At 32.9% G+C, this 14272-nt stretch overlaps 2 protein-coding genes across 4 annotated transcripts; one reads left to right on the top strand and one right to left on the bottom strand.

Moving 5' to 3' along the window:
* The first annotated feature begins 4978 nt into the window (after window positions 1-4978).
* Window positions 4979-7837, top strand: LOC133313065 (serine/arginine-rich splicing factor RS31-like). 3 transcript variants are annotated; one of them, XM_061514376.1, is made up of 6 exons: window positions 4979-5084; window positions 5319-5468; window positions 6575-6687; window positions 6801-7024; window positions 7124-7417; window positions 7512-7835. In XM_061514376.1, the coding sequence occupies exons 2-6, from the start codon at window positions 5363-5365 to the stop codon at window positions 7540-7542; spliced, it is 768 nt and encodes a 255-aa protein (XP_061370360.1). In that variant the 5' UTR covers window positions 4979-5084; window positions 5319-5362; the 3' UTR covers window positions 7543-7835. The 3 variants fall into 3 exon arrangements, with proteins under 3 accessions (XP_061370360.1, XP_061370361.1, XP_061370359.1); XM_061514377.1 differs by having other exon boundaries at window positions 5043-5147; window positions 7512-7836; XM_061514375.1 differs by lacking the exons at window positions 4979-5084; window positions 5319-5468 and adding an exon at window positions 6194-6448 and having other exon boundaries at window positions 7512-7837.
* A 1726-nt stretch (window positions 7838-9563) lies between these two features.
* On the bottom strand, window positions 9564-10405 carry LOC133313066 (calcium-binding protein KIC). Its single transcript, XM_061514378.1, has one exon. The coding sequence runs from the start codon at window positions 10187-10189 to the stop codon at window positions 9809-9811; it is 381 nt and encodes a 126-aa protein (XP_061370362.1). The 5' UTR covers window positions 10190-10405; the 3' UTR covers window positions 9564-9808.
* Between the last annotated feature and the right edge of the window lie 3867 nt (window positions 10406-14272).

The raw sequence follows: 14272 nt of genomic DNA, 5'->3' as shown, positions 1-14272 counted from the left end.
AAATATTATAAACCACTATAGTGCTCTTAGTCCAGTCAGTTACTTTAGAATTTTCTAAAGGAGGGGTGTGTGTGAGTTGGAAGGAACTGCACAACCCCACTTTCTTCTGCTTTTGACTTTTGCTGTATTTATTTTATTAGCGGTAACGTTACACATTTTGAAATTTGTTTATATACTGTATTTTTCATGTAACACTTTTTTTTTATGCATAGATATTTTTCATAGAATACAAGCAAACAGCTTTGTTGCTTTCAGATTCGTCAAAGATATTATAATGAATGATAATAATGGAAAGTTCAACGAACAAAACTATCATTAAAAAAATATTAAAAAAGAACAGTAGCATCAAATTATGAATAGGGTGGAAGAAAGTTGGTTTATGCCGTGGCTGCGGATAATGAGAAGCCAAAAACAACTAAACAATGGTTTTGTTTTACGGCGAGGTTATAGTTATTATCTTTTTTTTTTTATTACTTTTTACTATTAAATTTTAACTATTGATTTTCGTCAATATAATAGTTGTAATTTATTGGGTCATAGTTATTAATTAATTATCAATTTTCAATAAATTATAACTATTAGATTGACGAAAATCAACAGTTAAAATTTGGTAGTAAGAGGGAGTAAGAAAAAGAGATAATAAATACAACATCTCTCTTGTTTTATTGTTCTATTTTGAGAATTTGTTTTTCAATATATATAATTTTGGGTGAGTAAGCGTTAAAAAGGAATATTTGTTAGAGTCAATCATAATAATATGGGATCCCTTTCCATGAAAAATGTGTGTGTGTTTTTTTGTTATCTGAAAAATGTGTATCTAATTGACTATAATCAGTCATAACAACTTTTAACCAAAAATATTTATATATTAAGTGATTTCAATGTTTATTCATTGTTGTTTATTTAGGTATAAAAGTAAAACTTTTTATTTTTATTTTTTCAAAATATTTATTGTTAAATAAAGATTAATTTTATACCGATCTAAGTTATACTCTCAAACTTATTTATTAATTATATTTATATCAACGTCCTTGAATATTTGTTAGATATGTGAGCAATTAGATATAAATAAATTAATAATCAAGATTTGATATAAGATTTATTATATTCACTTCACATTCTTACCGATCAGAGTAGTAGATTTTTTTTAATCTAACGGCTCTCAGATGAGATGTCAAACTTCAAATTTGGCACTTGTGTCAAATGAACCTACCTCGTATATATATATATATATATATATATATGAAAAAAATATTTCTATGGCAACTTGAGATAAGTTTATCTCCAGCCACTCCAAAACGACGCCGTTTTGTTTATTTATTTCTTATATTAATTGATTCACCTTTGAATGGTTACGATTCTCTTTTTCTCTCTCTTCCTTTATCACCATTGATCCATCTTTGTATGATTATGATTTAGTAGCAGGAGATAAAGTTATCTCCGGCAGCTTGAGAAATGATAACCCCTATATATATATAGGAAAAAGTATTTCTATAACCACTTTAGATAAGATTATCTACAGCTACCCATTTTTAACTAAGTACGACCGGTCGTACTTAGTTATAACAATAAAACTGCTCTTTTTTTCTCTCTACTCAAACACTGTCGGCTGACGTGGTGGAGAGAGAAAATGCATTTTTAATGAACGACCGATCGTACTTAGTTAAAAAGGAGTAGTTGTAGACAACCTTATCTAAGTGGCTGCAGAAATGTTTTTCTCGTATATATATATATATTCTCGAAACACTGATTGTTAATTTTCATTCCAGTGTAAAACAGGTACGTGGTTACTTTATTTTCATTCTCACCTAATTTCAACACGCAATGCAAGCCCACAGCAAACCTGTATTAAACTCATTTAGTCGCTTGTCAAACTCATACTATTAATATCTGCTTTTACGAAATTGATTGATTCAATGTTTTCCTTAATGTTTTTGTCATAAAAAGTATTGAACTCATTTAATCACATAGCAGAAGAAAATTAAATTAATGACAAGTTCATTATCCCAACAATAGTGGAAATAGCTTGAAACGTGAATTCAAATTTTTTTATGTTAGTATCATTATCTCTTATCCTTTAAGACATGAGTATTAGCACGTTAGACCATGTGTTAATGTCATAATTATGATATCTTGTGTTGTGCAACAAGGAGTTGTGTTATTGTAAACATGCAACACCAAACAACTTTTCAACACTTAACTTTGGGGGACACTGTCTTGGGATTCTCCTTCATTTATTAAACCTGAATGGGACCTAATAATGCCCACTTCTTCTTTTCTTTTTATTTTTAATTAACTCTTTCCTTTTTTCTTTCTATGTATCATCATTAAATTTGTTAAGCCATACCAAAATATGATATTAATATAATATAATATTTGTCTTACGCTAACTTTCTCACCTGTGGCAGCTTCCAGGTAACTTCCACTTGTACCTTTTCTATAACTATCTTTATCTGACTTTCACCAGAATAAACAAATGAATCAGTCATCAAGTCATCTTAAAAAAAAAAAAAAAAAATAGTAAATATCCTTTTTAGTCCCTGGTAATATTTACGAAGTCCTTTTCAGTCCCTGGCAATAAAAAAGGATCAAATTGATCCCTGAAAGTACAAGAAAAGGGCCACTCTACATATTTGGGAGTTGACATAAGGACTAACATGACCCTTTTTTGTAATTTCAGAGACCAATTTGGTCTTTTTTATTGTCATGGACTAAGAAGGACTTCGTAGATATTGACAGGGACTAAAAAAGGTGTTTACTAAAAAAAAACAAAAAACTTTTATATATATATATAGGGAAAAACTAATATTATGTTGTAGGAAAGTTCTTAGGTCATGTCATAGAGACAAGATATTGTGGGGTCCACTATTTTTAAAATAAAAGAAAAGTAAAAGAATTGATGGGCCCACTTTTATGTTTGTGTAGGAAGATTGCTTGTGTCATGTAAAAGGAGGAAAACATTACCCATATATATATATATATATATGGATTTGGTGTTTGTCATTTTAAATGACATAAGTTATGTCATTTTAGGAGAGAGATAGACACACAAAAACGGAAATCATGGGAGAGAGAAAGTGAGTGGTTTTTTTAATTTAAAATTCAAATTTTCTGTGTCTGTATCTTTCTTAAAATGACATAACTTTCTGTCATTTAAAATGACAAACACTTTTCCCATATATATATATATATATATATATATATATATATGAGTTTTATTAATCTCATGTTAAAGGAGATACGTTATCTCATGTCATAGAGATAAATTTGTAGGCTCCACTACCTGAAAAAATAAAAAGTAAAGAAAAGAAAAAGGTGGCACAGTTATCGAAGGGTGTGTAGGAGAGAAATTTATCACATGTGGCATAAGAGTAATTTTTCCCTATATATATATATATATATATATATATATATGGGAAAAACATTTCTCAAACAGCTAGCTTGAGGTAAGTTTATCTTTGGCTACCCCAAAACTACGTCGTTTTATTTATTTATTTCCTTATATTAATTGATTCACCTTTGAATGATTATGATTTCCTTTTTCTCTTTCTTCCTTTATCACCATTTATCCATCTTTGTACGGTTATGATTTAGTAGCCAGAGATAAAATTATCTCAAGCAGCTTGAGAAACGATATATATATATATATATATATATATATATATATATATGAGGTAGGATCCTTTGACACCGATGTCAAATTTCAATTTTGACACCTCATCTGAGTGAGAGCCGTTAGATAAAAAAGATCAATGGTGTCACATGCTTGCAAATCAGAGTCGTTCATCTTTTTTGATCTAACGACTCTCAGATGAGGTGTCAAAATTGAAATTTGACACCGGTGTCAAAGGATCCTACCTCTATATATATATCGTTTTTCAAGCTGCTTGAGATAAGTTTATCTTCGGCCATCCAAAACTACGTCGTTTTGTTTATTTATTTCTTTATATTAATTGATTCACCTATGAATGGTTATGATTCCCTTTTTTTCTCTCTTTCTTTATTATCGTTGATCCATTTTTGTACCATTATAATTTAGTGGCCGGAGATAATGTTGTCTCAAGCAGCTTAAGAAACGATAAGCTTTATATATATATATATATATATATATATATATATATAAAATCATACTTTATATATAAAAGTACACAATAAGTTTATAAAATGCAATTTATCATTGAGAAACTTAGTGTTCAAAAAAAAAAAAAAAAAACTTAGATGGGTGGTAGGGCGCAGGTAGGGCCGGCAAAATGGGCTGAGCCCGCCGGGCTGGCCCGCCCCGCCTGCCAAATGGGGCGGGCTGGGTTGAGTCTTTCAACCCACCAGCCCGCCAAACCCGCCAGCCCATATGGGTCAGCCCGCCACGGGGCGGGCTAGCCCGCCAAGTCTTTTTTTTTTTAGGTTACTCAATTGTTATGTAGCTCCGTATCTTAGATTTCTCTGCTTGCAAGTGGCTTTTTTGAATTGTTGTGGACTGCTCATACAACACTTTGTTACTTGTTTTGTTATTCTATTTTATCCTGATATGATTTTATTTTTTTATTATTATTTTTGGATTGAAAGATGCATATTTATATGCAGATTATTAAACACTGATCTTCTTGGTTTCATAAGCACATTAGGATTTTATACAGATTTTTGTATGCTTTTATGCAGATTTTTTTATGTGATTTTATGCAGAATTTAATTTTTTGTATTTTATTTTTATATTTTTTTTATTTTAGGCGGGCTGGCCCGTAGCCCGCCAGCCCACTCATAAAACGAGCCGGGTTACTCAATTCAACCCATTTTATCAAAACGGGCCGGGGCGGGCTGGCCCATATTGCCAGCCCTAGGCGCAGGTAAAATGAACTGAATGGGCAGGCCACAGACCATGGGCTTATTGGATGGGCCAACCAAGTGCAAGAACAACCCAATATTAGGGCTTTTTGTTATACACCAAAATTAGGGCCTTTTTTTGTTTTGGACTCATATGGAAATGGAATTAAACAATACCCTAGATTTAAATTTACTCTCTGATTCTAATTCCAAAACCCAAGCACTTCTGGGAACCCAAAAAAAATCAAAGCTGTTTTTCATTGCGGGTACGTTTTCTCTCTTCCTTCCATCAACCATCACTTTTAGGGTTTCGGGGTAAAGAAACAAAGGTGTAAAATTTATTCGATTCTCCTCCTTGATTTTGTCAAACCCTGCTTGTGTGGGATCTTATGATTAGGGCATTGTTTGTTTTGGGGTCGTAATTTTTACCTTGTAGTATTTGTTGAGCTTCTTTTTTTTTTTTTGAGTTTTTTTTTTCTTGGCATGATATTTGGTTGCAGTGTGTGAAAAAAGTTTGAATTTGAAGGCGATTTGAGGGAAGAAGATGAGGCCTGTATTTGCTGGAAACTTGGAGTATGATACCCGTCAATCAGAGCTTGAACGTTTGTTCTCCAAGTATGGCAGGATTGACCGCGTGGACATGAAATCTGGTAAAATGCTTTTGCTTTCTAATATGAAATCAGAGAATCTTAATGGGAATTTAACTGTTTAATTTTATTAGTTTCTCTGTCCTGGTGAAGTGAAGTTTGAACCTTCTAGCTCAGTCCTTCTTTGTTTGATTTTCTGGTTATAATGGGGCATTCTGCTTATTGGTTTCATCAATTATTATGAAATTTCATTTTTTTAATTAAATTTATTGAGTGTTGATTTTATTTTATTTTGTATGACAAACCCTGCCTTGTCATCACACATTTTGGATCTCCTTTCCTTTTCCCTTTGGCTTGTTGAATGATCAGTTGTCAAACCAGTTTCATGGGTCCTATGAGTAAGTCATAAGGAAACAATGATTTGTAGTTGTATAAGAATGATGTTCATCTAACAGCTACTGAAAACCAGGATATTGCGAAGGCCATATTTTGGAATTTGGATACGGACATATGGCTGCTTTTGTGGCTTGAATGTCTAGTTCCTATTTCCTGGTGGAAAAATAAATGGAAGCCACAAAATTGAAATCTCTAAGAAAAAAATCCTCTGGTTTTTAAGTGTTTCTTTTGACGCAGGAACTTCTACTAAGGGAAAATATGCTGAGCTTCTGTCTTGGCTTGCCAACCTTTTTTTGGAAGGAAACCTCTCCTTCTATCCACAGATCTGCATTTTCTCATCTGATCATTCGACACTCACTTACCTCATCACCCAACATTGACATTTCCACCAGAATGTTCTTAGTGGGATCATCAATCAATTTAATAAGCCATGCCTAGCTTCACTGAAAATAGGGGATCAATGAATTTCTGTCAAGTCATGCCATTCTATTTCTGAAATCACTTGTGCTGTCTGAATGGAGAAGCATGCTTGGCAATGACAATCTCAGACCTGAATTTTGGAATTAAACCTTTAATTGCAATCATGATTTTGTTCCTCATTCAACGTCTCTACAGCTTCTTGTGCATCAGCCCTCACTTATATCCAGGTGTTGTATTCCTTAGTTCCTGACCGGGAAAATGATTTCCTGATTTGGCTGATGTACTTCTGGTGAGGGATAGCATGTTAATGTCTTTCATCATCATATGTGCCTCTAATGCTAGTTCTGTTGCAGGTTTTGCTTTTGTCTATTATGAGGATGAGCGTGATGCTGAAGAAGCAATCCGTGCACTTGACAATTTTCCATTTGGTTACGACAAGCGAAGGTTGTCTGTGGAGTGGGCTAGGGTATGGTTGCATAATCATATTTTAGTTTTGTGTACTTATTGATGAGATCATGAGTATAAAACAATGTTCTGCCTGAGTTAATAAGATCTTTCTGGTTTGTTCCATTTTGGCAGGGTGAACGTGGACGCCATCGCGATGGCTCAAAGGCAAACCAGAAGCCCACGAAAACCTTATTTGTTATTAACTTTGACCCAATTCGTACTAGAGTTCGTGATATGGAAAAACATTTTGAACCTTATGGGAAGGTTTTGCATGTTCGAATTCGTCGGAACTTTGCATTTGTGCAGTTTGAAACTCAAGAAGATGCTACTAAAGCTCTTGAGTGTACAAATATGAGGTCAGTGATGAGATTATAATATATTTTTGGTTAAATTCTTTCAGGTTTCTTATTTTACTATGTACAAATAATGAATCTCTGGTCTCATTGCACTTGCAGTAAAATACTGGACAGGGTAGTGTCTGTGGAGTATGCTCTGAGGGATGATGGTGAGAGGGGTGATAATTCTGACAGTCCTAGAAGAGGGGGTTATGGGAGATCTCCCAGCCCAGTTTATCGCAGGCGATCAAGTCCTGACTATGGTCGTCCACACAGCCCTGTGTATGATAGGTATAATGGACCAGATAGGCGGAGGAGTCCTGATTATGGCAGGCACAGGAGTCCTGATTATGGCAGGCCTAGGAGCCCTGATTATAGCAGGCCTAGGAGCCCTGATTATGGTAGATATCGCAGGTATTTCTTCATAGTCAATTTCATTAATTATCTTCTGCAATTGTATTATTATTTTTTTCTTTCAGAGCTTATTTATTCTGTTATTTATCTACAGCCGTTCCCCGGTACGAAGGTCAAGAACTTAAAGTGATTTCTGGTTTTGGGGTAAGAAGCAGGCTCCAGGGGTACCTCATTACTTTCTGGGTGTTACAATAGCTAGTGGCACTTCATGTATTAATTGGTGCTTCTCACAGTTAATGTGGTTTGGTTTGGTTTTGGATCTTTTGCTGTTTAGTGGTCAGTGCAAATTGTGCTTATAGGACCTGAATATAACCTGTTTAGAGTCAAGACTTATTGATGCATATTTTTGCAGGGACATCATGTGTTTTGCTATGACTAAAAATTAATGTTCTACTGTGATTTAATGTGCTCTTTCCAGTGAATATGCAAGCATAAGTAGGTTTAAAAAAAGGATTAATGTTTCTCCTGTATTAGGAGATAAAGTTATCTCGTGCAGGAGAAAGACTTTTCCCTTGAAAAAAGTGTTATATACCTGGAATGGCATATATCAATGGACAGAAAGTGATGATGCTCTATGCTTCAAAATGTTACTCCTAGTCAGGGATTGTATGCGGAACTGACTGTCTGATTTTTATCATTTGATACTGCTCGAGCATTGGTTCAGTACCAAGCATCTTCAATACCTCTTTTTTTGAACTACATATTTGGTTCGTCGATTACAAACATTCTTAGCCACAACTAAGTCAAAAAAATAAGATAATGATTCTAATATAAATTTACACTTGCACCCTTCCTACATGTCTCATGCAAGTTACCGGATAATTTTTTGGTTTCATTATAACATTTTAATGTTCAAACACTGCATCTATTTTACATATAGTTTGTGCTGAGTATTGTTACTTTCTTCATGAGATAATGTGAAACATACAACGCCCTGTTTGTTGGAACGACATTCATCGCCAATTATCTCAGGGTAAATCTTTGCTTCTCCTTTAAAAGTTAGTTTAAACGGTTGTTGGATAGTGGATGCGACACATAGTAATGTTAGGATTGGAGGATTTGGTTGAGTGGAGGAAGAGTGGATCCTCACTTGACATGACATGGTGACGTGAATAAAGATATAGGCACCAAAGTGGGACACTTATAATTATTTAATTAGTTATTATATGTTTTTAGCTCCTCATACGATAAGATCATGCAAACATTTTTTATTCAGTTTTTTTTTTAAAAAAAAAAAATTGTGGCATGACCTCATTTTAAAATCGATAACCTTCCCTTTTAAAACATTTTTTGTACTAAAAAAAAAACACTGGTGTTTATTGCTTGTTGCATAGACCTCGTTTGTACTGAGAAATGTTTAATTGTTATGGGAAGATAAGATTCTAACGTTTCTGTGCTTTACCCACTCAAGATAAAATTTCTTGGCGTATATGGGCGTAGAGGATGCTTTGTGTGCGAATTTTTGTTATGACTCAGGTTTATAAGGATAGTACATGCCAAAAGGATTAGCCTGGAAAGTTCCAAGTTTCATTATTTACCTAACATTGGATATAACAAAGTTTTGGCGTAAAGCATGAATGGTGATCAAATTAGTTACAACTTGGTTGGTGTTAAAAATATGAGGAATGCCACAGCCTGAAAATTTTGACTGTCAATCAAAATTTGTGAGGAAGAATTACTGGTACAATTAAATGGGAGACATTATATTTATAACATATTTTTTCTTACAATCATTTTTATGGTTGTTGAATCAAAATTAAATTAATGGTTCTCATTTTTAACAGTTGTTGATTTGATTTTGATCCAATAACTATAAAAGTGATTATAAGAATTTTCAAGGAAATAAGTATAACATCTCTCTAATTAAATAACAAGTTTTTTGGCAAAAGAATTCTGGTTGTTGAGTGTTTTCCTACAAATATTTGAGAGTTGATAAATGATAATAACATCATTTTTCAAGATATAATAATGATAAGATAATAATGATGTTTGCTGTTAAGAACAAAAGCCATCCATCATTCCTTTGATCCATCAGAACAGTAACTGAATTTGTAGCTGAAAGTCAACACAATTACATGCTCTTTCAGACTGATGTCGCAGCTTTTACATTGAAATTATCAATTCAATTTCCTCCGGATGGTCTTTCTGTTTTGCATAGATTATCCTTATAACTTTTGGTTTTAGGAAAAGACTAATTTAATTTACGTTTGTCTGATGAAAGATGAAACTATCAAAAGACTCATTTAATTCTTGTATCAAACTCATCTATGCTTCACTTAAGAGACTCATTATATTAATAATCACACAAGTTTGAGTTTCATCAATTTTTGCAACTTAAACTGATAAATATATATATATGTAACTTACAATTGATTACACAAGGGTAATCTTTCAAGTTAAGGATTTCTTAAGCTCTTCCTCAATTGCCTTCTCCAGCCAAGCCTCAGCATCTTCCATCATTCCAGGGCTAAGCCTCACCATTAAGATGCAAAATTCAGTTTCATTTAGCTTGCCATCACCATCAAGATCACCTTGTTTAACCATAGCATCTGCATCCTCCTTACTCATCCCATCCATACCCAACAAAGCTGAGTTTCTCCTCAGACTCTCACTTGTGATCAAACCTATTTCTGAGTCTGCTAGAAGCTTGAAACCCCCACATAGTTCAGATACAAAGGCTTCCACATCAAGCTTCTCTGCCATCACAGGCAGCAAGTCCTCAAATTCTGCTTCCGTGGTGGTTTCCTTCATGTTGTTCTGGTTGCTTTCCATTGTAAAGTAACTTTCCTTTTTCTTTCTAGTTGTGGACCATGGAAAGAAAGGTGGAACCAGAAAGCAACTTTGGAAGACTTGTATGTTATATAGCAACAATGACTGAATGAAAATTCGTTAGGAAAATGGCCTTTTATAGAGATGTTAAGTTTTTTGCTTTTTAGTCACACCACTTTTATGCATAGGTTTATGACTTTACACAATATACACATAGGGTAGGTTCTATCCATGAAATATAATAAGGTACAGCTTTTGAGTTTGTTAAAAAAAAAAAAAAAAGTGTGCATAAAAGAAAATGAGGCTGTTGTCACGACTCATGAGGTTCACAAAAGAAGATTTGAGGCTAAATTAGTATTTAAGCAGGATTTGAGAGGTGGGAATTGTACCAAGTCAAAAGACTTTAGGGAATCTGGGAGAAAACGGCATTGCCAGAAGTTGATGTTGCCCTGTGCCATTGATTTTCATTTTTATTTTTCATTTTCATTGGTTTAATATATATCCATCTATTTGTGATGGTTCTAGGAAGGTGCCTTTGGAGGAAACGGGGGATATTCTGGTTAAGATGTGATCTTCATTGATAGGTACTATTCGAGAGTTTGGCTTCCATGAAGCTTCCTCTTCTCTTTCTATCTACGAAAATTTGATATTCTTTATATATATATATATATATATATATGTGTGTGTGTGGGTTTTATAAGAGTTACGTTGTAAAAAAGTGATTGTGTTATGTTATAGAGATTCGTTTTGTGTGCCGTAGTTTTTTTTTTTTTTGCCCTAAAAAATGCGAGCCCCACGAGATGTTGTGTGTAGGAAACTTTTTCTTGTCATGTTAAATGATGAATGCAAATCCTTATATATATATATATATATATATATATATGCGCCAAGTGGCATAATAATTTATTTCTTGTTAAACCAGACAAAGGTTGCATCCTTTTCATATGGGGCCTCATTCTTAATCACAATGCTTTTTTTTTTTTGTTATTTCTTTTATAAAATAGTAAATCATATCTTAACGCTGGTATTAAACTTTGGTTACTTTTATGTTTCTTCTTTTTTATTTCTACATAAGAAAATATGGGAGGTGGAAAGGTTGGATTTGTATAAATTTTTGTAAAAAATATTGCTCAAGTTGTTTAAGGTAACTTCCAAATTTATTCGATGTTTACTGAATGATTGACAAAGACACGTTACAAAACCAAGAAATGTTTCTAACCATGTGATGAGTCGAATACTACAAATCTACAATCATGCAAACTGAACAAGAAGTCTTGAATTTGAGCATGAGAATAATGCTTCTGATTTGGTCCTTAGCCAATTCCAACTTTAGCGAATAATGTCCTCTAAAAAGACAAAAATTTCTTATTCACTATATTGCTTTTATCTTTATCACACAGACAAAAAAAATCAAGATAAGAGATGAATGGCTAGAATTTAATTGATATCGAAACCTAAAAAGGTGGAGGATACTCCAATCCAAGCTTGTGGAATCGTGCCGACATGGAATCATTTTTCAGTGCCTAAGTCAAACATAAAGCGTTTCATAATTATTGAGAAGGGAAATACCTTTTACATGAATGGTGATGGATGGATGTACGTGAATATGTGAGGGGAAAATGTGTGCATATATATTGAGATTTTTTGGTCACTTCATTCGTTAATCGACTAATCTGGTCTTAAGTCGGGTAAGTTTTTAACACACTTGCATTATACTCAGATCTCAAATTCAAGATTATTAATTAAGCCGGAATAACCCATGTCAATTGATTTACGTGATAAAATGTTATTAGTGATAGTTCAAAAATCTTGTGTTGTTAGTTATGGTAATATCAGTGAAAACATAAAATTACATAGAATAGAATGCAATTACAAAAAATTAGAATGCAATATGTAGGGCATAAATATTACAAAAAATTAAATCCAAGTCCAGTATTGAATAATGTGCTCTTAAGCCAATTTTGTCCCTTAAGATTTGTAGATAAATACCTCCTAGAATAAAATAAATTACCTTTGTTTCAATATGGCACAATCAAAAGAAACAACACTGACAATCGCAAGGAACACTTTTCAATCGCAGACAAAGACAATATGTGAAGATTAATCTTGGCAGAGTTTCGATAAAGAGTCAGAAAAATTAGTTATTTAAATTCACTTGACACTTATATATACAGGAGATAAACGATCACAGCCAAACAGATACAACTATTAAAAAACAAAGAGATACGAGTGTTCGAAAACGAAATGAAAAGGCGCGACTATTCAAAAATAAAGAAGCATAACTATTAGCAAACAAACAGCCAAATATGACTATTTATACAACAAAATGTCTCTATTTTTATTTTTTTGGAAATCCAATGTGTATATATTTGAGTGCTCTGTTAAGCTGCTTAAAAATAGGGGACACTGTCTCTACATTCAATGCAATGGTATCATTGACAACCAACAGTGTCTGTTTAATAAAGAAAATGCTCAAAGCCAAATATTCACTTGTTAACTTAAACATGTCAGAATAAATACAGTAACATTGGAACATGGCAAGCAGAATCAGAACACTGATTATTGATTACAATTATTAATAGATATATAAAACATACAGCATAAAGTAAGAGATATGTTGTTTGAAACTCAGACACATGTTCTTTCTTTGACTCTTATTGAAGAATAACTTTCGTCACACAAATCCATGAGATTAATCCCCTCTTAAAGCAAATGTTAATATTGGAATACTTGCAAATGCTGATCTCTATTAACTGAATACAGCTCTTGTCTTATGTGGATCAGCTTTAGACTATTAACCAATATATAGCTTCGAAAAACTATAACGAATATCGCATAATAAATGAAAAACAAAAAATGTTCACAATTTGATAAAGCCTAATAATATTGTTTAATTCACGTAGTTGATCCTAGACTCCTAGTGGGATAGCCCTTGATTGTTGTTGTTATTGTTCAAAATTTTTGAATGAGAACCGGAAAATTGAATAATCAAAATATATATGTGCTTTTTGTTGTGTATGCTATTCAATTGGCTTACCTTATTGGAGATCAAGATGATTACAGAGATATTAAAAAATGTTGTTTCCTTCTTTTTCTACTATTATTTAGTTTTGTGAATGCGTGTTTGCTTCAAATAAATGCTGCTGGAGTTTTGCATACCCCTAAATTGGGGGCAAAACTTTGATATATCATATGTATTTAATTGAGTACATTTTTTTTTCAAAAGTAAAAAAAAAAAATTAAAGTGGCGGAAATTTTTATTTTTTTTAAAAGTGATACTTTTTTTTTTAAAATATGAAAAAAAGATATACTCAATTAAATACATAGGATGCAGTAAAGATTTGTCCTTAGTTGAAGTGAAATGTTGAAAAGAACAGACTCTGACAACTTCTGGTTTATGCAACTATTGACTTGTCATGCACAAGCTTAAGCTGACAACACAGTTTGTCAGTTAACATAAAAGCCATTTCTGTGTAAGCACCTAACAGCTTGAATTTTGAATTAGTAGATTCTGGGTTTTTGACCTAACAAATGTGAATTTTAAAAAAATTATTTATTTAATTCGCTGATCAAATATTTTATCAGATTAATAAAGGAAGACGTGTTTTAGATGGCTATGTGTTTAGTCACATATTTGACACATGCGCGTTTCTGACTGTGATGTGACTATGCCACAGAACACGTGCTTAAACATGATGCATCTTGATATTGTGCTGGTCAGACTTGTCAAAAACGCCCACATGATACATACGTGTTTAGAATTGTCAGAAACGCGTATATATCAAGTGTGCGACTGAAACGCATAGCCACCTGAAAGATATCTTTCTACATTAATTCGATAAAACATTTAATCAATGACAGTGAATTTTTTTAAAATTCACATTTGTTGGGTCAAAAACCCGTAGATTCTGAAACTGCAAAAGGCGTGCCATTCAATCACTTTTTTTTTAATGACAATAAATGAAAGAATTACGAAGATCACGTGTTTCTGACAGGACATCCAGTTATCAATGTGGGACATAGCAATATATGTGGGTTCTATCTGCTTAATTGAGAGATGCAATATGTCAATTTTTCTACCAAACC

The sequence above is a fragment of the Gastrolobium bilobum genome, unplaced genomic scaffold (assembly GCF_033153095.1).
Source record: "Gastrolobium bilobum isolate Gb01-03AN ecotype WA unplaced genomic scaffold, APGP_CSIRO_Gbil_v1 utg5634, whole genome shotgun sequence".
Classification (NCBI taxonomy): domain Eukaryota; kingdom Viridiplantae; phylum Streptophyta; class Magnoliopsida; order Fabales; family Fabaceae; genus Gastrolobium; species Gastrolobium bilobum.
The sequence above is the reverse complement of the archived record's forward strand: the minus strand, read 5'-3'. Positions and strand labels throughout refer to the sequence as shown.

Coding starts and splice junctions, on each gene's coding strand:
- LOC133313065 (XM_061514375.1), top strand. CDS start 6,337: ATGACAATCTCAGACCTGAATTTTGGAATTAAACCTTTAATTGCAATC. Junction 6,449..6,574: donor CAGCCCTCACTTATATCCAG/GTGTTGTATTCC, acceptor GTTCTGTTGCAG/GTTTTGCTTTTGTCTATTAT. Junction 6,688..6,800: donor TGTCTGTGGAGTGGGCTAGG/GTATGGTTGCAT, acceptor CCATTTTGGCAG/GGTGAACGTGGACGCCATCG.
- LOC133313066 (XM_061514378.1), bottom strand. CDS start 10,189: ATGGAAAGCAACCAGAACAACATGAAGGAAACCACCACGGAAGCAGAA.